The sequence below is a fragment of the Trichoderma virens genome, assembly GCF_000170995.1.
Source record: "Trichoderma virens Gv29-8 chromosome Unknown TRIVIscaffold_86, whole genome shotgun sequence".
Lineage (NCBI taxonomy): Eukaryota > Fungi > Ascomycota > Sordariomycetes > Hypocreales > Hypocreaceae > Trichoderma > Trichoderma virens.
The window spans coordinates 172,210-192,902 of record NW_014013663.1 but is presented as its reverse complement, the minus strand read 5'-3'; the positions used below and the strand labels follow the sequence as shown (position 1 = coordinate 192,902).

The 20,693-nt window shown below is 47.5% G+C and overlaps 9 protein-coding genes across 9 annotated transcripts; 5 read left to right on the top strand and 4 right to left on the bottom strand.

Moving 5' to 3' along the window:
* Positions 1-30: 30 nt before the first annotated feature.
* TRIVIDRAFT_159038 (uncharacterized protein) lies at positions 31-1,368 on the top strand (the record flags this gene model as incomplete). The annotated part of the gene is made up of 2 exons (XM_014097058.1): positions 31-207; positions 265-1,368. The coding sequence occupies 2 exons, from the start codon at positions 31-33 to the stop codon at positions 1,366-1,368; spliced, it is 1,281 nt and encodes a 426-aa protein (XP_013952533.1).
* A 1,674-nt stretch (positions 1,369-3,042) lies between these two features.
* TRIVIDRAFT_68354 (glycoside hydrolase family 64 protein) lies at positions 3,043-4,377 on the bottom strand (the record flags this gene model as incomplete). Its single annotated transcript, XM_014097373.1, has 1 exon — positions 3,043-4,377. One exon carries the CDS (start codon positions 4,375-4,377, stop codon positions 3,043-3,045), a length of 1,335 nt encoding a protein of 444 aa, XP_013952848.1.
* A 982-nt stretch (positions 4,378-5,359) lies between these two features.
* Positions 5,360-7,238, bottom strand: TRIVIDRAFT_68353 (uncharacterized protein; the record flags this gene model as incomplete). The annotated part of the gene is made up of 8 exons (XM_014097057.1): positions 5,360-5,517; positions 5,573-5,761; positions 5,816-5,917; positions 5,995-6,121; positions 6,174-6,545; positions 6,603-6,719; positions 6,775-6,921; positions 6,981-7,238. 8 exons carry the CDS (start codon positions 7,236-7,238, stop codon positions 5,360-5,362), a joined length of 1,470 nt encoding a protein of 489 aa, XP_013952532.1.
* A 1,033-nt stretch (positions 7,239-8,271) lies between these two features.
* Positions 8,272-9,838, top strand: TRIVIDRAFT_47605 (uncharacterized protein; the record flags this gene model as incomplete). The annotated part of the gene is made up of 3 exons (XM_014097056.1): positions 8,272-8,502; positions 8,568-9,191; positions 9,266-9,838. 3 exons carry the CDS (start codon positions 8,272-8,274, stop codon positions 9,836-9,838), a joined length of 1,428 nt encoding a protein of 475 aa, XP_013952531.1.
* A 347-nt stretch (positions 9,839-10,185) lies between these two features.
* TRIVIDRAFT_158591 (uncharacterized protein) lies at positions 10,186-11,792 on the bottom strand (the record flags this gene model as incomplete). Its single annotated transcript, XM_014097055.1, has 5 exons — positions 10,186-10,669; positions 10,733-11,045; positions 11,099-11,453; positions 11,511-11,644; positions 11,690-11,792. The coding sequence occupies 5 exons, from the start codon at positions 11,790-11,792 to the stop codon at positions 10,186-10,188; spliced, it is 1,389 nt and encodes a 462-aa protein (XP_013952530.1).
* A 526-nt stretch (positions 11,793-12,318) lies between these two features.
* Positions 12,319-13,463, top strand: TRIVIDRAFT_58429 (uncharacterized protein; the record flags this gene model as incomplete). Its single annotated transcript, XM_014097054.1, has 3 exons — positions 12,319-12,607; positions 12,672-13,106; positions 13,159-13,463. 3 exons carry the CDS (start codon positions 12,319-12,321, stop codon positions 13,461-13,463), a joined length of 1,029 nt encoding a protein of 342 aa, XP_013952529.1.
* Positions 13,464-13,839: 376 nt separating this feature from the next.
* TRIVIDRAFT_47434 (uncharacterized protein) lies at positions 13,840-14,867 on the bottom strand (the record flags this gene model as incomplete). Its single annotated transcript, XM_014097053.1, has 2 exons — positions 13,840-14,703; positions 14,766-14,867. 2 exons carry the CDS (start codon positions 14,865-14,867, stop codon positions 13,840-13,842), a joined length of 966 nt encoding a protein of 321 aa, XP_013952528.1.
* Positions 14,868-15,633: 766 nt separating this feature from the next.
* Positions 15,634-17,300, top strand: TRIVIDRAFT_68348 (uncharacterized protein; the record flags this gene model as incomplete). Its single annotated transcript, XM_014097052.1, has 3 exons — positions 15,634-16,454; positions 16,523-16,914; positions 16,990-17,300. The coding sequence occupies 3 exons, from the start codon at positions 15,634-15,636 to the stop codon at positions 17,298-17,300; spliced, it is 1,524 nt and encodes a 507-aa protein (XP_013952527.1).
* An 890-nt stretch (positions 17,301-18,190) lies between these two features.
* Positions 18,191-20,467, top strand: TRIVIDRAFT_47711 (uncharacterized protein; the record flags this gene model as incomplete). Its single annotated transcript, XM_014097051.1, has 6 exons — positions 18,191-18,333; positions 18,419-19,212; positions 19,259-19,440; positions 19,570-19,676; positions 19,735-20,195; positions 20,244-20,467. The coding sequence occupies 6 exons, from the start codon at positions 18,191-18,193 to the stop codon at positions 20,465-20,467; spliced, it is 1,911 nt and encodes a 636-aa protein (XP_013952526.1).
* Between the last annotated feature and the right edge of the window lie 226 nt (positions 20,468-20,693).

Here is a 20,693-nt window from a genome sequence, read left to right as displayed (position 1 = left end):
GAGCCCAAAACCCCTGCTTCTTGATTCAACATGCGCCCAAATACAGTCTTGCTGGCGCCGCTGGCATTGTTTGCCTCGGGTGCCCTTGCGTTCTACCCGTATACGCCGCCGTGGCTGAAGGAGCTTGAAGAGCACAATGCTGGTGAGGCAAAGAGGAGTACGGAAAATGGCATGACATTTGACATCAGGCGAAGAGCATCTAGACGTGTAAGTCCAACCGAAAACTCATACCGGCGCTTATATATGCTGACCATGATTTGCCAGGCTCCTGCGTCACAAGAAGAAAAAGCGGCATGGCAAGCAGCCTTGCTAGCTCACAAATACAACGAACGAAGTCCCCCGAATCCCAGCCATGATTCAAAACTCTCAAAACGAGGCAACCAGTTCCACATCATGGAGGCCGTTGACCCCAAGACTCCAAACACTGCCGGTCTCGACCAGGATGGCACCGATTATTCGTACTTTGTAGAGGCTTTGATTGGTTCTCAGAAGACCAAGCTCTACATGCTGCTCGATACCGGGGCTGGCTCGAGTTGGGTCATGGGCAGCGACTGCATATCTCAAGCGTGTTCTCTGCACGACTCCTTTGGGCCTAAAGATTCGAGTACACTGAAGACCAGTTCAAAGGATTTCTCCATCGCGTACGGGTCTGGATCTGTTAGCGGTTCATTGGTCAACGATACTATCGAGGTGGCAGGCATGAGCTTGCCGTATCAGTTTGGGTTGGCCACCAATACCTCTTCGGACTTTGTGCACTTTGCCTTTGATGGCATCCTTGGCATGTCCATGAACAGTGGCGCCAATGAGAACTTCCTGTCGGCATTGGAGAGTGCCGGCTTATTGCAGAAGAGCATCTTCTCCGTCGCCCTGGCTCGAGCATCTGACGGCTACAATGATGGCGAAGTCACGTTTGGTGCCACGAACCCTTCTAGATACACTGGCTCCATCACCTATACTTCCATTCCTGCTGGTACTGACTGGTCCATTCCGTTGGACGACATGTCCTACAACGGCAAGAAAGCTAGCGCTGGTGGTATCAATGCTTACATCGATACCGGTACCTCCTACATGTTTGGCCCAGCAAAGAATGTCAAGGCCTTGCACTCTGTCATTGATGGAGCCCAGAGCTCGGACGGCGTCACTTGGACGGTTCCCTGTGATACTACCACCCCTATCGTCGTCACCTTTTCTGGTGTTGATCATCCCATCTCCCCCGAGGACTGGGTCTCCCCCAAGGATAGCACTGGAAAGTGCACCAGCAACGTCTACGGCTATGAGGTAGTCTCTGGATCCTGGCTCTTTGGTGACACGTTTCTCAAGAACGTCTACGCCGTCTTCGACAAAGACCAGACGCGAATTGGTGAGTAACTTTTTGCGAATAAATGACCTGTCAGAACCTCGTAATACTAACTTGATTCAGGATTTGCCAAGCGTACTGGCACCACCACCGGCAACAAAAGTATTGCTACAGCCACGGATACGAGCATCGCCTCTGCTACTGCAGCTAGCACCGGCACAGCTACCTTTGAACCCCCCTCCACGACTGAGCCCGCCATGGGCCTCAGCGGCCAAGAGACAGCAACCGTAGCTCAGCCCACTCAGACCACTGGCTCCTCAGGAGCTGCCTCTCTTCTCCGGAGTGGCAGCCCAACCCTTGTTCTATGTATATTGCCGTTTCTTGTATTGCTGGTATGAAATACTGCCATGCTCATCCTTTCGCTACTTTATCTTTTTAATTGTTGAAAAACCCCGAGATAGTCCCTGGCGACGCCCATGGAAATAACATTCCGCCAAGCACGGCACGATTGTGCAGTTTTTTGCAGCTGCACCAATGAGAGTCTTTGAAGCCATTTGAGCACATCCGAATTGAACGCGCGTCACTCCCTGCAGCAGATTAGCTGAAAAGATACCCCCGTATAAGTCCACCGGAAACAGGATGCGAAAGTCCTTTCGCTGATCCGAATCGACAAGGCTTTATGGCCCTATCTATACAACTCCAAGCGTATGCAAGTCAGGCCAAGGTATCCGTGACACGATGTCGTGTGACTGACGTGCGAGTCTTTAAAACGACACATTCGTCTTGGCAAAAAATTCTGCGGACGGTACCTAATACGGTCTGAACTCTTGGAGCGGACTCACTATTAGCCATCAGTCTGCTTGTCAGTAGAAGCATTTTGCGAGCATATCGGCAAGGTGATGCGCACATCGCTCGCCGAGGTACCATTTTGTATACAGCAGGCGTTAGGGTAATGAAGCCCTCGTGTTGGGGTAGCATAGCGTGTCAAGTTTACTCCGTATTGTTTGTGTACTGTCACATTAACCATGTCGGCGTTTGTAGCTTGGAATAAAGCAGCGTGTTATTAGATAAAGCCATCATTGCAGAATCCAATTAAAGAGTCCAACATGTTCCAAACTCCCAAGTATAATGTCCTAGTTCCTCCTCTGCTTGGTGGTCGCCTGCTAATCTGGCGGGTACTGGAGAGTCGCTCGCTTGATTTGCCGTCTGCATCGCCATGCGTACATTTTCCCTTCTAGCTTCGCCCATGATGTCAAAAACCAAACTCCAATCCATCTGTCCATCTGCTGTCCGTGGAACGCCAATCTAGATGTCTAAGGCTGTTAATGGAATGCCCTTTTCCAGGTGTGCAGCCCCCATCCCTATGCTTTCAATGCCACCCTAATATTCTCTCAATGCCACCTTATGCTCTCATGAACACCATATGCTCTCACCAACGCATATGCTCTCAATGCCATCCTACGCTCTCATGAAGACCCTAAGCTATCATCAGCACCCTATACTTTCATCAACACCTATGCACTCATCGACACCTATGCTCTTATCAACACCCTACGCTCCCAACAGAACCCTATACTTTAATCAATACCTATGCTCTCATCAACACGTATGCTCGCTCTCATCAACACCCTACGCTCTCATTGCCAACCTATGCTATCAATGCCTACCTCTGCTCTCAAGGCCAATCTACGCCTTCATCAGCACCACATGCTCTCAGTGCCACCCCATGCTCTCAACTCAACTTATCATACATCTGTCGGCGGAGAGCCCACATAAATCGTCAGGAGATCTGGATTCGGAGCAGCAACTGTGCCCGAAGCGTTCTCGTCCCCACGAGGATTGACGTCGTCGTATGAAAACGCGTAGCCTCTGCCATCAATCTGCAGTTCATGCACAAGACGGCTGTAATGATGTGTGGGGCTGACGGTGTAGTGATAATTCGAGTTCAAGCTGGGCTGTACGTGTCCCCCCTCGAGGAGAAGCGTCGAACGTACGAATCCAGCGCAGAGACGGGGGATCACCGCAAGGTGAATGCCGGTTTCGTCCTCATGTCGAGCAAAGGGACCGCTGTTGCAACCCCAGATGTCGGCCGCTGAGGGCTTGGAGTATGTAAAAGGGTCGTTGCCGCAGCGGAGGACATCGCCGGTGACTTGACATGTGACATTGCCGGATTCGCTTTGGGTGTCTATGATGAGGGGCGTCCTTGAATAGTGCTCCCAAACCTCATCCACGTAGCCTGTCCAATAGTATTTGAAGGCTTCTTCATGGATGCGATGGTAGTAGTTTGGGGAGATGATTCGGATTGGACGACCGCTCTCATTCGTGACGCACATTCCGAGCCAGTGGTGGTCGTCTTTGAGACTCTGGGCTCGGAGGCCTTGGCAGAGCCTGGAAACGGCGTCGGCATGAAGTCCACGGGTGATTTGAGTACCACCTCTATTTGTGGTCGTGAGTACCATGCTGAGGACGAGTCCGACAAAGTCGACGTAGCTGATATTGGCGTAGATTGATCCATCCTGGGGGAACGTCAGTTCTATGAACCCCCAGTTGAGAGAAGCATTCGAATCCCCAGGGTTGATTGAGGGCTGCACGAGTGCTTCTCCATTGCCCCGATCGAGAATGGCAAAAGTAAGATTGCCCTGACAGAAGTAAATTCTTCCCGAGTTCAGAGGAATGGGGATGTTGATAGTGATGGATTCATGTAGAGCAGGCAAAGGTATAGCAAGGTCTTGACGGACCTCGACGGGCACTCGAGATCCGCCAGAGCTTGGGTATATGAGGCCGCCGTCTGCAGTAACGAAGACAATGGCGCCATTCTTGTCTAGACCTTGGATGTAGGCATTGATTTGGCCGTCGTCAAACTGGTTGACAAGCTTCACTGGTAGAGTGAGAGCGTTTGACGACTTGGTTAGCGCGACACGATGGTGGTATGTGCCGTTGAGAGTGTTGTCTCTGGTGATGATGAAGTCTTGGATTCCACCAGGACTTGCAATGGTGGCCCCATGTTCTATGAGGTTTATCCCGCGAGACAGTTCTGCAAAGGCCATGCCGGCCATGAGAATGAGACGTGTGAAATGCATTGTGAGGTATTGTAATTGTAATAATAAATGGTTCTTTGTGGGATGACTGGATGGAAGATAACTTGTGAAATGTCTTTATGAATAATGTTGATGAAATATTCAGGACTGGAGAGGAATGAAATGATGGATAGAAGAGACTGGGCCAAGTTATATAAGAATAGAATGTTCGAAAAACAAAAGGGTTGGAAAGGGGGGGAAGGGCCTTATATGTTTTTTTGGATGGTAGCTGTTCGTTATCTCCCGAGCGAAACGGCCCGTTTACTTTAACCTTTTTACGCATTATCATGATATCGGCTGCTCGCTCTGTTATCTCTCTTCATATGCTTTTTTTCCGAGACTTTCCGAAACAAAATAAGTTTTTCTTTTGTTGAGTTACTGGATATACTCTCATATCGTTGCGCGAATATCTCTGACGGTAAACTCTGTTGCTGCGTGGGGAGAATGGATATGATTATGGAGTAAACTAGAACTAAGATATCGGAGGGGGATATGGGGAGTATCGTCAGTATATGTACATGTATCCAGCTAGAGGAGCTGCATGCCAATATGATGATGTCGGGCAGCGTTTTGTTCTCATACACTGAAGACACCTGCGTCATTGGAAGGACATGTTATGGAAAGTGAATACATGGATGATTAGTCGGTACTCTGGAGTCTCAATGGGAACAGTTGTAATATTAGCTCAAATGGACGCTCCTGTTCTTGGATGGAACAGCTTCACACTTTGCCCGGCCTGCGTTTAAACAAATCGCCGCGTGAATTTACATCTATTCCCGTATCTACCTCGGTAGGTGTCTAAAGATACCTTAAATTTGGCCGCGTAGATCAAAGAGAGTTAGAAATAGACTTTCTTTCTAGAAAAGGGGAATGCCTATAAATAGATAGGCACATGTATATGTATGTAGGACTTCATGGTGCTGCTTGCAAAAGCCATGAGAAAGCTTGATAAGTAATAGACCGAGAAGTTATTGACCATGATCAATTACAAATTCGGTACCGGCCGAGGCGCAGCAACCGCCTCGTATGCCGCCATGAAACGTAATAGTAACTCTTCTTGATTTTCTCTGGCCAATATACACAAACCAAACGGCCGCCCGTTGTATCGTAATTGCCCGATTGGCGCCGTTGCGATGGGGTAACCTACAGAGATAAGCAAATGCTCTCGACACCATTACCGTTGGGTGAGTTTTCTTACCTGCTGCAGCGGCATGTATACAGAGAGAGCTATCGCCGGGAGCTACAATAAGGTTCACACCTTGAGTATCGAAAGCGGTGTTGACAATTTGTCTGGCTACGTGTCGAAGCTCGTTGCGTAGCCCCTCAATCTTTTCCGGATCGTCGTTGCAGCCGAGAGACTTTTCAAGGTCATTTTGCTCAGTGTATGCTAGTGAGGCTTAGGCAACGTAACCTCTTTATGCTTTGGGCCATGATAACTTACGCGGAGGCATTGCCTTTTCGCTATTGTCTTTGTTAAATTTGACGATATCTTCCGCGCTTTTTACGGGGCATTCCTCAAACGAGTCGATGAAGCGGAGGATGCCTACATTTTTAAATTCCCAAACTAAAATGCTTCTGATTAGCCATTTAACTTCGAGATTAAAGTTACTTGATGCTCACAAGCGATGGGCATAATGGCCTGTTCTCCATCTACCGTCAACTCGTCGACGTCAGCGATTTTGATAGGGTATTTTAGCGAGCGACCATCTTTCTGAAGGAGTTTGATGGTATCCTCATAGTCTTCCACCTGTATAAAATTAGATTTCAGGTACATTTGTACATGATATAACTTTGCTCACCATTTGTTCCGCAGTGCCTTCGTGTGGTGGACACATCTCCTTGGCCATTTTCCATACATTTGGGTCGAGAAAGCCGACAGACAGTCCTTTCCAGGTCCCTAAATCGGCAGAGCTGAATGAACGCTTTAGTAGAATCTCGGCTATTATTCGCACATCTGCAGAGCTTTTCGCCATGGGCCCAACGCTGTCAAAGAAATCCGTCATTGTGTAAACACCGGTAGTATCCATAACACCGTTTGTAACTTTGAGGGCGTAGAGGCCTGCACGCGTCGACGGGGTGACGATGGATCCAATTGTTTCTGTGCCCATTGCCAGAGGACTAAAGCCAGCGGCCACAGCAACAGCGGAACCGGTAGAGGATCCTCCTGGGGCCTAATGTGCGTAAGCATCACGTACTGCAGATCCCACGGGATGTGTAAATTTACTGACCGAGTGTCCCAGCAAGGTTTCGTTATCTTCGATCTTGCCCACGTATGGGGACAAAGTTTGGCCGCCGTAGCTGGACCATCCCGGCATCATCATTGTCATTTTCATACCAGCAAACTCCTATGAACCTACCTCCGTTAGTGGAGTAAAGGAAAAATTCAACCTGTGGTCCTACCGTCATGTTGGCTTTTCCTATTATTATCAAGCCAGCATTGATTAACATCTGCGCAATCACAGAGTTTTTGGTGGACTTGGCTCCAGCAAAGGCCCATGATCCTGCGGTAGTGCTCATGCCGAGGCTGGAAGCAGTCACAAAGGTGTCCTATTGAGCAGCTCAGCATCTGTAAGACCGTATGTAGAAAACCACCTATTGATACAAACCTTGAGGACAATCGGAATTCCGTGGAATGCGCTACGAATATTCCCATTACTGCGCTCTTCGTCCAACGCTGCGGCGACACGTAACACTTGGTCGCGGGGTGCGGGGGAGATGAGGGCATTGAGAACCGGTTCATGGCGATCGATTTGTTCAAAATACTGTTGAACAATTTGAACGCTGGTGGTTTGGTTATCTGCCAGAAGCCGCTGCATATCCACGGCATTTGTGGTCAGAACATCATTGAATGGTGCGCTGGGCATTTTGTTGTGCCAGATTACTGTCTCAGAAAGATGGGAAACAAAGATGGCGATGAATCTCAATGTTGACTGCACAATTAGGTAGGGCAAATGAGCAGTATATATGCTCTGTGTTTAATAGCTACAAGTATCAAAATGATACGCAATACGCACGAATCCTATATTCCATCATGACTGAATTTACCATAAGCGGTAGTTGAAGATCCTTTTGTCTCTAAATTTGGCTGCCTGGTAGTAAGCTATCACGTTTTAGAATTTTTCCTAAATCTAACAGATACAAAAGTCCCAAACAAAGTCTCTAGGCAGAATTATAAATGACGGGATGCTCAAGGGTGCAGCGGGGCTTGGATTGCGCGCCTTAGTACAAATGTGTTGGCTGAGAGTGCAATGAGAAATGATGACCAAGTGTGTGCTTTCAAGTATCACAGGATTGAATCTACTACTGAGCAGAGCGGGTGAATATCCTCTCAAGGTTAAGGAGCAGAGTGGAAACTTGCTTATCGAGTTAAGGGTCATTGGAATGGCCATCCCGGTCTCTTGCTCTTTGTTTTCTGTCTACAATCATAGCCTCTGCTGTACAGCGTCTTGACGCTATGTGTCAGCTGTGTGTGTATTGCAGTATTCGCCATTCACACAGGCATCTGTGCCGCGAGGCGAGTATGGCTCCAACATAAGCTTAATCCAATATACCCCCGGCGCTTCGATTATTACTGAACGGTTTTAAGGTGGAATTGTCGAAGTAAAACCCCATGGCCGACAAGCCACACCTGCGGCTTCGGGGAAGAACCGGAGCTTCCACCGAAAAGCGAGCGCCACTTCAGCAGCTCCGGAATCTTGGAAATCGAGTTCCGAATGTAGTGAAAAATCCGTTGTCGGAAATACTGCTGCGTATTCGAATGGGAGCTGGCTATCTCGAATAAAACTGCTGAATCCCGTCAAACGTTTGGAGTAAATCACTTTACACTCAAAGTTTGTTAGTTATTTACGAATCCTGGTCTCCCATTTCCCCCACAGCATTTACAATTCAAGTCTCACAATGAAGTCCCACATCGTCCCATTAATTATTGATGGCAATGATATTGTCTTGGAAGAGGAGCAATCCATTTTCGTTTCAAATCCCGACAGCGGCAGAGGTTCACAGTGGAAAGCTCAAGGAGCTACACCGGAGCTATGCCAGCGCATCTTGGAATCCTCGTCAGCGGCATTCCCAAAATGGAGAAAGACGTCTGTTAGAGAGAGACAAGTATTATTCCAAGGGGCAGTAGAGGTAGGTTAAATCCCTTTTCATATGCAATGACATGTTCAAAGGCACTAATCTATGGCATACTCTAGCTTCTTAAAGAGAGGGCATCTGAGCTGTCGTCCATTGTGGAAGAAGAACTCGGCTGTTCTCAAGTATGGGCTTCAATCAACTTCCATGCCACACTTGAGATTATTGAACAAGTAACGGCTCTTATATCATCTGGGATATTGTCCGGGCTGATTCCGGAGACCGAATCACCCGATTCACTGGCTCTGGTCTTCAAAGATCCGCTTGGTGTCGTGCTAGGCATTGCACCTTGGAATGCACCGGCCATGTTGGGAATGCGATCCATTGCCGCTGCCGTTGCAACTGGAAACTGTGCGATACTCAAGGGATCCGAGCTGAGCCCCAGGACACACTACTTTATTGCCAATCTCTTCCGAGATGCTGGATTCCCGCCTGGGGTGGTAAACTTTCTTGTGCACAAACCTGAAGACGCATCGACTACGTTCAATACACTTATTTCGCATCCGTCAGTGCGAAAATGCAATTTTACCGGCTCGACGGCGGTGGGCCGGCACATTGCCTCTCAAGCAGGCCATTTCTTGAAGCCTGTGCTCCTAGAATTGGGTGGCAAAAACTTCAGCTTGATACTCGATGATGCTAATTTGGAGACTGTGGCATCTACCATTTTAGATGCAGCTTTTATCAACGTGAGTGTCCTAATCTTGAATATCTCAGACTAAATAGGTTTGCTGACCTCTGATGTCGGGCTGTTTCTTCACAGAGTGGACAAATTTGTATGTCTACGGATATCGTCCTAGTGCCTCGGAAGCTGAAATCGGCTTTCTATAGTCTTGTCCGCCAACGGCTTGAATCGGCATCTGCTGTTCAAGTCAAGCACGTCATTAATAGGAGAAGCTCTACTCGAATCCTTGGGCTGCTTGATGATGCTGCGCGTAAAGGAGCCACTGTAATTACCGCTTCATCACTAGACGGAGAACACGGTCCGCTGTATGGCACTGTCATTGAAGACCTCACCACAGACATGGAATTTTGGCAGAACGAATCCTTCGGCCCCGTTGTTGGAATTGCATCATACGACTCCGTAGATGAAGCGGTTAGTATGATTAATGAATGTGAGTACGGCTTGTCTGGAGCGATATATACTGCGTCTAGTCTGCAAGCGGTGCCTTTAGCTCGAAGACTGGAGACTGGAGCGGTTCATATCAACGGACCAACGTTCCATGACGGATTTACCTTGCCGCATGGAGGGCATAAGAACAGCGGGTTTGGGAGATTTGGAAGCCATTGGGCGTTTGAAGAATTTTTGCAGACCAAGACTGTGATTGCAAATTAGATAGCCATCGAATATATAACAAAGCATTATGGTAGACAATGACGACGTTCATATCTGCAATCGCAAATTTTTGACGGGGTGGAATGCTTTTTAATCTACGATGGCCATGTCATATAATTTCTTATTTGTAAAAGAAATAATCTTCACACAGTCGCCTTACTCTGGATCTATTTAAGTATCTTCAAGTTGATTACAAGATCATGGCTCTAAGATCAAGGAAATATGAAGTATATGGTGCTATTTAGATCATAGCATATAATGGCAAAGGACAACAACAATAATAATAGATGCTCGTAATAATCAATTACAATACAATATCTAGCTGGTCGCTATTGTTTTTGCGCCATTTATTTCGACTGTTTCCATTGCTTCTCAATTTCTTCCTCAGCATCATACCCGTATGCCCACGCTTGCGTTACTGGATCGCTCCACTGGTTAGGGCTCTGAATGAAGTGCCTCCCCTCAACTTCTGGCCTCATTGCTTCGTCTCTAGCTTGTTGCTCAGGTCCGTCTTCGAAATGCCATATCTTGCCATTTACGAGACTCGCTTCTTGCATCTGCCCACTGCGTTTCATGCGCTCGGCCTCAAAGATGGAAAGTGCCTTTGGCAAGTCTGAGAGGTCTGTAACATGAGACAATGATGTTGCCAGAGCGGCTCCATCTTCAACAGCCATGGCAGCACCTTGCGACATGTACGGAACCATGGCATGTGCAGCATCACCGAGCATCAGAAGCTTGCCAGATTGAGAAACCCAGTGCGAGATAGACGCATCTCCGGACATTAACGGCCATTTGAGCGTCTTGTTGATCTTACTAATGACCTTGGACAGCCTATATCAAAGTGTTTTAGAGCAATGTTAAAGGAGGTCAGCGACTGGATTTTTAAGGACTTACTTTGGATCCCATCCCTCGAAATAAGCCCTCATGTCATCAATAGCCGTCTCCGGGCGCCAGGTGCTAGGATCGGAATGATCAATATGAGACAGCACCATATTGAAAGATTTGCCAGAGGCAATCGTGTATGTCATGACATGCCGCTCAGGGCCGATCCAAATGTTGAGAGCGGGTTTCTCCAGGAGCCATGCGGTATCAGGATCGTCGCGCATCTTTTCCACATCCACGGTCGCTCTGTAAGCAGCAAAACCTGTGCGAATGGGGTCTTTTTTCTCGTGACGCAGGATGTGGTCGCGTGCTAAAGATTTGACACCTGGTGTATAGTTAGAACTGCTCTTATACAATGAAGATCAAGCCTGTATTTACCATCGGCAGCAATTATAAGATCGGCCGAAAGTACGGTGCCATCCTCAACTTTAACGGAAGGGCCGTCTTCATTGTACTCAATCACTTTGTGGTTGACTTTGACATCTACTCCGAGCTGTAGCGCAAGTTGGTGCAACGCATCATGGAGATGGGCTCTGTGGACCACGTAATAAGGTGCCCCAAATGAGCTGCGAAAGTCTGGTTGGAGCTTGGTATAGCCAATAGGCTTTCCATTGCTCCATCGTCGAAAGGTAATGCCTTCAGGCTCGACGACTCTATCTCCGAGAAGTGGCCCTAGCCCCCATTTCAGGAGTAATTTGGCAGAATTGGGGGGAACCTGGATACCGGCTCCGACCTATGGACAGTTACTCTTAATGCTCGACAACTCAAAGGCCAAAGGACGTTAACCTACCTCACCAAGTGCCGGAGCTTGCTCGAGCACAGTAACAACGTGACCTTTCCGGGCCAGAGCAATTGCAGTGGCGAGACCACCAAGTCCGGCGCCTACGACAATCACCTTGAAAAGCAATGGTGATGGTTTCGTCCCTCCATTGAGGTACGCTGCGCCGCTTTGTATCCCATGAGAAGAACCTGCTTGATCCAATTTCTGGAGAAACTCCAAGCTGCGTGTGGGATATGATGCAGTCTGCAGTTGTGTTAGAGAAAATCCAAAGGCTTGGTGGTATTGAAACATTTACTTTTATGGAAGATGAAATAGAAAGAACTGTCTTCTTTGAGGCAATTCCATTTGAGTTGGTGATGGAGTCAGTCGTGCTTGGAGCCATTGTGGGTTGATTATTGATTGCGATGATGGACTCATTCTTCGAGCTGAGGCATCTTCTTATTCATCGCGGGCAGAGCAGACATTCTTGTCACGCTTCAAACATAATGACACCATTGTACATACTATAGAAGCGAAAGACATATTCCATCGTCCCATATCCCCAGCCCCGATAGTTCGAATAATCCCTTCCCGACGTTCCGGCCCACCCCCGGGCTGGTGAGCTGAGCCGGGGATGCATCGGAACGCCACAAACCATCTACCGTCCCGTTCATTCCAAACCTCAACATGAATGCGGGAAGCTATCTTGCCACTATAGTCATCAGTTGGAAAGATACAAATACAAAGAATCGAGAATATCTTAGATTTGATCAACATTGTCGTCAATTGGCAAATCTACTAGAGTATCTAACGAAGATCATCTGAACTCCTTCTCGACATGGCTATCCTGACCGAAGTCAAGACGCAAGTTGCGTCACAGCAGCTGAATGTGGAAGAAAAGTCAAAAGAACAACAGACAACTGAGCTTCTATCTCAGCTACAGTCTACCAATACTTTGCCGCTATGGGCGCAAATGTCAAGGCTTAATCCTCCAGCTCCAAATCCAACCTGCATCCCACATATCTGGAAATATGACGAGATTAAGCCATACTTGCTTCGTGCAGGAGAACTCATCACGGAGAAACAAGCTGAGCGAAGAGTGCTTATGCTGGTGAACCCGGCTAGAGGTAGGCCGTCACAAGTCGCTGTCTCCATCCCGGTGGTTCGACTGGCTAACTTATCTTCGAACAGAAGCGCCTTATACTACAGATACTGTGTATGCTGGTCTTCAACTAGTCATGCCAAATGAGACTGCGCCAGCCCACCGCCACACTGCATTTGCTATGCGCTTCATCATCGAAGGCAATGGTGGCTTTACTGCTGTCCACGGCCGCCGTATCAAGATGAACCGTGGTGACGTTATTCTTACGCCAACGTGGAATTGGCACGATCATGGCAAGGACGGATCTGGGCCAATGATTTGGCTCGACGGCCTCGATTTGCCTAATTTTCGACACTTCCCCGTACATTTTGTAGAGCACTATGATAAGCCTAGATATCCTGCGGAGGATGTCGATACCGACAATAGCCCCATTGTGTTCCCTTGGGCTAAGATGCAGGCTCAGCTGGATGCTGCGGATGGAGACTGGGTGACCAAGCCGTACCTAAAGGAGGATGGTCGTGAAGGTTTGTCTACCGCTAATTCACTTAGCCATTATCCAGCTAACTTGTCTTTCAGTGTCAAAGATCCTCGGCGGTTCAGCAGAGAGATTAAACGCTGGTACCTGCTCCCCAGAAACCCGCGAGACCGCATCGTCTGTCTATCACATTGTGGAAGGTAGTGGCCACTCCGTCATTGATGGAAAGGTCTTCAAGTGGAAGAAGGGAGACACTTTCTGCATTCCGGCGTGGAACAAGTACCAACACTTTGCGAGTGTCGGAAGCACAGCTTATTTGTATCGTTTTGATGACAAGCCCATGCTGAGAGCTTTGGAATTTTTGCGGACTGAAGGCGTTGATGTTGAGACTTTGGTGTCTGAATGATTGTATATCATGCGTCGACGGGACAACTTACTTTATTTACATATGAAACTGCATTAATTAGATGATTCTTCAACCTTTCTTAAATTTATCCACTATATGTACCATATTTGTTTTAAGTATGTCCCGATGGTTTGAAGATGCAATTGAAGATGGTGGATCGCCCAGTCTTGTTCTTTTTCCTTTCGTTTCTTTTCCTTTCGTTTTTTTTTTCCACAAAGGAACACATTACAAATTAGTACTTTGTAATTCATTTGTGAATGAAGTACTACCGCTTTAATGCTGGATAGGAGTCACAAACAAACTTATAAATATGGCGATGAGCTACATTCCTTCTATCTTAATCTGTTCCTATAATTCCTATACACTACTAATCAAGCTAAAGTTTTAATAGCCTCTTTGCATGTCCAGAGTATATGCCCTTGATAGTTTCCTCATCAAACAGCTCTCTCAGCCCGTTATCCATAGTGCGAGCTTGAAATTCTATCATGCCAGCTGGCGTGAATGGGAAATCGGTACCATATAGCAATCGAGATCCGTTGCAGACACGAAGATACCCATGAATAAGATCAGGAAAAGGAAATCCAGCAAGGTCAAAGAAGAATCTGGTCTTAAACAATTCTTTAACTTGATCTGAGGTGAGAGTTGACGGTGCGTTGATTATAGCTGAAAAGCTTGTGAACCGCTCGACAAGTGGTGGAAGAGTAGCTCCGCAATGAGAGACAAGGAATGAGATGTTGGGATTTCGTTCCACAGTTCCAGACAACAGCAGATTTGTCACTGCGCGAGTAGTATCGAAGAAAAACTCCAGCATTGGAGAAGGATACTGGTTCATAGGCTTGACAGCGCCCGGGTCGCTTCCACAACAAGTAGTGGGATGCATGAACAAGATGGCGCTGACTTCATTAAGCTTATGAAAGACAGCATCGAGAGTATAGTCTCCGAGATATTGACCATGTGCGTTGGTCATTACAGCAAAACCTGATGCACCAAGCTTGATGGCGTGATCAATCTCGGCCAGAGATCCCTCAACATCAGGCAGAGGCAATGAGGCGAAGAAGCCAAAGCGGGAAGGGTTCTGCGCGCAAATTTGGGCTAGTTCCTCATTGGTCTCGCGAGTAATCTTGCGAGCAAGAGCATCGTCGCCTGGCTTCAGATATGTGCCGGGGGACGTGATGCTGAGAATAGACTTGCTGACTCCTAGCTTATCCATCAACGCGATATGCGCCTCTGGTGTCCATTCCTACATATAGTATCGTTAGCTAAGTGGAATACAAAAATTGAAGACCTGAATTTCCTGCTTACCGGAATCGCTGGCATTCCGTCGGGCTTCCCAAACCCATGTTCTTCACAATATCTCCTCCAGCCAGGAGGAACAACGTGCGCGTGAGTGTCGATTTTCTCCATGATGTCAGGATAGATTCTTAGTGATGTCAGTACGGTTGGTGACAGGGCTTTGCGGTAATTAAATCTCTCGAGGGTCAATCTTGTCTCATTTGCTCAGGTGACCAGCGGAGATTCTGTACTACGTGTACTCTCCGATGTGAGACAGCATAATCCACCATGGCTAGGCATCTGAATCAAAAATCGTTGGTTTACCGGTGGGGAAATTTCGGAGCGGACATCCAGGATGAACTTGCGGATCTAATGGAATCGGTGGCTCTGGTTCTTGGGGCTCAATAATTCCGTAGACTATTTTAGCCTATGGAGTTAGCCCTCAACGAAAAAGGCATCTTCCCCACGGGGAACTTGTCGAGGCTCTTCCCCGCGTCTTCGCGGGCAGGTCGGAACTACATTTGGAGATGGACCTGAACTTTTTTCTAATCATTTAGAGTGAAATGGCTCCTTACAAAAACTAGGCTTCAAGCCACCGGCTTGGCGACCAATGACAGCTTTGGCAACGCATTACGGCTGGCCTTCGCTAGCCCCGGTGAACAATTCTGCTAGATAATGCTAGATAATTGAGTGAATGTGTAAAGGGGGATGGCAATGGTAACGTTTTCACCCAACTGCTTTAACGGAGAAAGATATAAAGATGGCGAAGCGGTGATAAAAGTTATCATTGATTAGATCTCAAGACTATCATAATTCCGGTCAAGTTTCACTTCCAGATTTACTTTTCTTCCCTTGTCACATTAATATCATCCCTTTAATCTTCATCACCTGAGCAATCATGGTCACTGCACCCTCCTCTGAAGATATTGAGAAGGTGGACTCCCCCATCCATGCTTCTATTCACGATGAAAATCTCCCTGCCGTTGAACCCAAACTCTCGCGGAAAGGTCTGCCACTTATTCCTCAACCAAGCGATGACCCGTTTGACCCTCTCAACTTCGCCAGCTGGCGGAAGATTCTTATTCTACTGGTCATGTGCGTGTGGACGATCATTGGACCCCTTAACATGATTTCCGTGGCATCTGCTTTCTTCCCCATCTCGGAAGAGCTACACATGAGTCTTAACTCTGTGACTTACCTGGTTGGAGCTCCTTTACTTTCTTACGGAGTCGCATCCCTGATCTGGGTTTCTGTGGGCAATCGCTATGGTGTCCGTCTTGTGTTTGTCTTCACCAGCCTGGCCACAGGGCTGTTTTGTATCTGGGGAGCATTAGCCGACTCATCAGGATCGCTCATTGCCGCCAGGACATTGGCCTCCATCTTCTCAGCGTCCCCAGAAACACTCGGACCTCAGGCAATAGCAGACGTTTTCTTCCTTCACGATCGTGCCAAATGTATGGGACTTTACGTGTTGTTCCAGGCTTCAGGGTTCGCAGTGGGCTCTCTTATTGGAGGCTACATTACGGCTGATCTTGGTTGGCGCTGGATTCAGTGGACTGTCGCCTTTTTGTCACTTGGGGCCTGCCTTCTTCTTTTCTTGTTCTTTCCGGAGACACAATATACCAGACAATCTGGAAATCTCCACCACCGTCAGCCCAAGATCTGGGATAACTTCAGATTCTGGGCCGTATCCGGAGGTGGACGCAGTAAAGTCGACAGGTATGCAACATACAATTTGACGATCCAAAATCCAATCCGTTTCACTAACGTAATGATCTTCATGACAGTCTCTGGAAGTCCTTTTGTTTCCCTTTCAAGTACCTACCGCATCCCGCCGTCATCGCCATGACCATTCATTACAGTATCATGTTAATGGCAACCAACTATATGCTTACATCCAATACCTTTATCTACACGGACGTATACAACTTCAATATCAAGCAGATAGCCTTGACCGGCTTTGCACCATTGATTGCAGTATGGATCGCCATTCCGTATTGCGGCATCTTAAACGATGTTGTAATCTCGAGACTTCGAAAACGCGGAAACTTCTTACCCGAATGGCGACTCAGCTTTTTTGTACCAACTTGTATAATTGGGCCTGTTGGATGCATCGTCGTTGGAGTCTGTGCCCAAAACAAAAGTCCTTGGATTGCTCCCCTTATAGGCGAAGCCCTAGGTATGTTCAACTCAATCGAGAGGAAAATCAAAAATAAAATACAATGCTGACTATGTGGTTGCTTTTTTTTTTTAGTCATGTTCTGCTTTGTTACTGCCAACAACCTTACCCAAACATATTTGGTTGATATTTACGAAGCTCGAGCAGACGCAACGCTTGTCGTTCTGAATGGCTTCAAGAACTTTGCTGCCTTTGGTATTTCGTATGCAGTAGTGCCCTGGAATACGTCGGCAGGCTACGCTGAACCCTTTGGAATTTTGGCAATGCTGATATTTGTCGCCCACATCCCCATTTTTATCTTTTGGTGGAGAGGCAAGCAAATTCGCGAATGGAGCGCAAAGCACTGGAAAGAGGCCCAGCCATCACATCACGGCGATGCCTTCTAGTATTACAATCTATTAGAGATAGCTGCAACTGTCGCCTGATTCATGTTTCAAGACGTAAAATAACTGCTTGTGATGCCGTGAAATATCTTCATCTATTCGCATATATTTGGGAGAAGTTCTCTGAAGCATCATTGTGAGTATCCAACTCAAATAACTCACATATGTAGACAGCGCGATCCGCATTTACATAGCCAGCATGACTTAAATCACGTCACATATTTCCTTTCGTAATCAATTATTTTCTGCAGCAATCGCAACACATAGTCAATAATTCCAAATGACAACCCAAGTATACCTGCGCTGAACCGAAATCCGGGGGACCCGGAAAACAAAATGCTGAGGTGTGGCACAGTCCCAATCTACCCCGGTTTTGGTTGGCACCAGACCTGTTCGTTCCATGGCTGATTTTCCCCACGCATGTATAAAGCTCCGTGATAGCCCCGGTCTAGCTCACCTCCCGCTCTAGATCTTGCATCTTTCTCGTAGTTCAGCACACCAGGTGATCTTGTCATGATCAATTAAGCACGCGATCGATAATACGGACATGCGAAACCGCCTGCAGATTTGATAAGCGCAGCATTTATGTGTCCACTGTTGTCAAGCAGCACACAATGAGTCCAAACACCAGCGGTGGTAAGAATGGCGAAAGGAAACGATCCGCCCCCTCGGACGACGCTGCACCTCAGCAAACTTTTTTCAAGCGTCAGAGAACAGCCCTAGCTTGTAATAGTTGCCGGTAATGAAGTACCCTATCTTTAATGCTATTCCTACACTCAGATAGGAACGCCCAGCTCAACTGCTTTGGGAAACTCAAATCATCAAAACGGGACATGGCTGAAATAAATAATTTGCTGACCTCATACTACATATAGCTCCCGAAAAACACGGGTATGTACCGGGTAATAGCCTCTAGCTATCGTTCGATTTGTCTGACCATCCTTCAGTGTGACGGCTCACGTCCCCGGTGTACGATGTGCATTGAGATGGGTCTAGAGTGCTTCTATCAGCAGCCGGCAGGGGCATCGGGGAAACAGTATGGCTCAAGTTCTCTTTGCTGTTCGCCATCTTATGTCACCTCGTGGCCTTATCATTGCATACTGACTCCACTTTGATGCTAGATACTCGACAGAGCTTGAGGGAAGGCTGCACTCTATCGAAGAGACTCTGCGTCTACTGGTGGGGAGACAAGAAACAGCTGCCCCCCCTTCATTAAACTCCAGGAGTGTGCTGGATCCAGAAGATGCCGAAGAGTCAAGTAGAGATGACTCTCAAGCTCAAATCCAGTTTGAAGACACAGTTGACGGAATGGGGGCCATTACTTTTGCAGATGAACAGGAATCCGGCTTCTTTGGTAACGCTGCCTGCTCGGTTGCCAATGGCGTCACAAGTGCTAATGCCGTTTCTGATACAGGGCCGTCTTCCAATATTGCTTTCATTGGACAGATCACACACGCTATGGCTACCGCAGCAAATACAGACCCGGCCCGACCTCTCCCAGTTGATGCAAGGATGGAGGGTGCCATGATGAGCATCTCTCGACCAGCATCACCGATTGCCGGAGCACAAAGTTTGGACCACAGTCTTTCAGCGGCGGTTGATGTGTATAGTCTTCCACCTGAGGCAGACATGCTGCATCTTATCCGACTATTCTTTGCCGACACAGGAATGCTATTCCCATACGTGCATGAGGGCTCTCTACTCCAAGAGTTTGCTGCGGCAAAACAGAACAATTTCACATCAGTCAGACGCTCATGGCTATGTTTATTGAATATGGTCCTAGCGTTTGCCACTTGTGTCAGCGCCCGCCCTGATTTGCCTGTCGAACGAAACGCGGCAGAGTCAGACGTCTTCTTCAAGCGAGCCCAAGCTTTGTCTGGGAAGATGGCATTCAGAACTGCCAATGTTGAGATTGGTATGAACAACTGGATCAAGGGGCAACATAAACTAACTCAATATAGTTCAATACCTATTATTAATGACGCAATTTCTTCAGGGAACACAGCGTTCTGCCCAGACATGGAACCTCCATGGCCTCACTGTTAAGGCGGCTCTGCAGCTAGGGCTCCATACTTCTAGTTCGTACACCAAATTTACACCACTGGAGAAGGAGATAAGGAAACGCACCTGGTATGGCTGCGTAGTTCTTGATAGGTGAGCTGTGCAACTTTGATCAGGGGTAATATTCACGTCAGCTTCAGCTCACAGTATATCTAGGACGTTGAGCATGACATTCGGTCGCCCCCCAGCGATACCAGTTGAATATGTCCAGATGGCACTTCCTTTGGATGTGGACTTTGATGTGGTCAATACCGTCACCGGCCCGCCTCTTGAGATGCTAGGCAGTCCATCAACAGTATCATTTTACATCTTTACGATGTGAGATCCCACTCCCCTGTACAATGTTATACGTTCCTCTTCGTTAACGGTAATATAGAAAGCTTTATTCAATTCTGGGCGATGTAATTGCAGACCAATATGGCCTAAATCTCGGTTGTGCTCCACAGCCTTCAATCTCCCTTATGCTTGAGAGCGTAATCAGATTGGAGAGTAAGCTACTGCAATGGAGACGCGATCTGCCGCTGCAGCTCAAGGCTAGACCGTGGGATTCATCTTTCATCGATTCAAACCAAAACATAGTTTTTGATCGCCTCTCAATCATTCTTTCATTACGCTATCTTAACACTCGGGTATTGCTCCACAGACAAGTCCTAGCAAGGTTCTTGGAGCAAATCAACAATGGTGATAGGAACTCCGAAGAAGGCATATTCTTGCGACAATTTGGACATGGAAGCTTTCAAGTCTGCTTGGAATCTGCTTCCGAGATTATTTCCATCGTTCACAAGATGGGAAAGAAACCCTCTCTTCTCGGAGCGTGGTGGTTTTCTACCTATTACAGTAAGTTTTACCGAGAACGACTAAATATGACCACTACTGATAAATTAGCCTTTAATGCTGCTCTTGCGATATTTGCTGGCCTTCTCATTCAGGCAAATGGGATAGCCGGCCCTATGATGGCCGGATTGGAGACAGACGACCTCAGAACTAGTCTATACCTAGCCGTAGAGGCGCTGCAAAATCTTGGTGGCGGCGCACGATTAGTACAAAGATGCCGCAAATATCTCGAAACACTTGTACGAGTCGCTGCAACAACAAAAGGTGAGTTTTGAGAGTCACTTCTTAGACCTTTGTAGTTGCTTACAACGATTTTAGGCGGGGGTAATACTCAAGCAAGTTGGTTCAACATTCTCCAGCCTGGCGAACTGGACTCTTCTCAAATGCCAGGCTTTCCTAGTGCACCGTCACGATCTGATACCGAATTGTCTCCTCTCGGGCTGGATCTTGGAGAATTTTTAACGGAGGATAATCTTGACTTTCTTACTGGGCTCATGGATT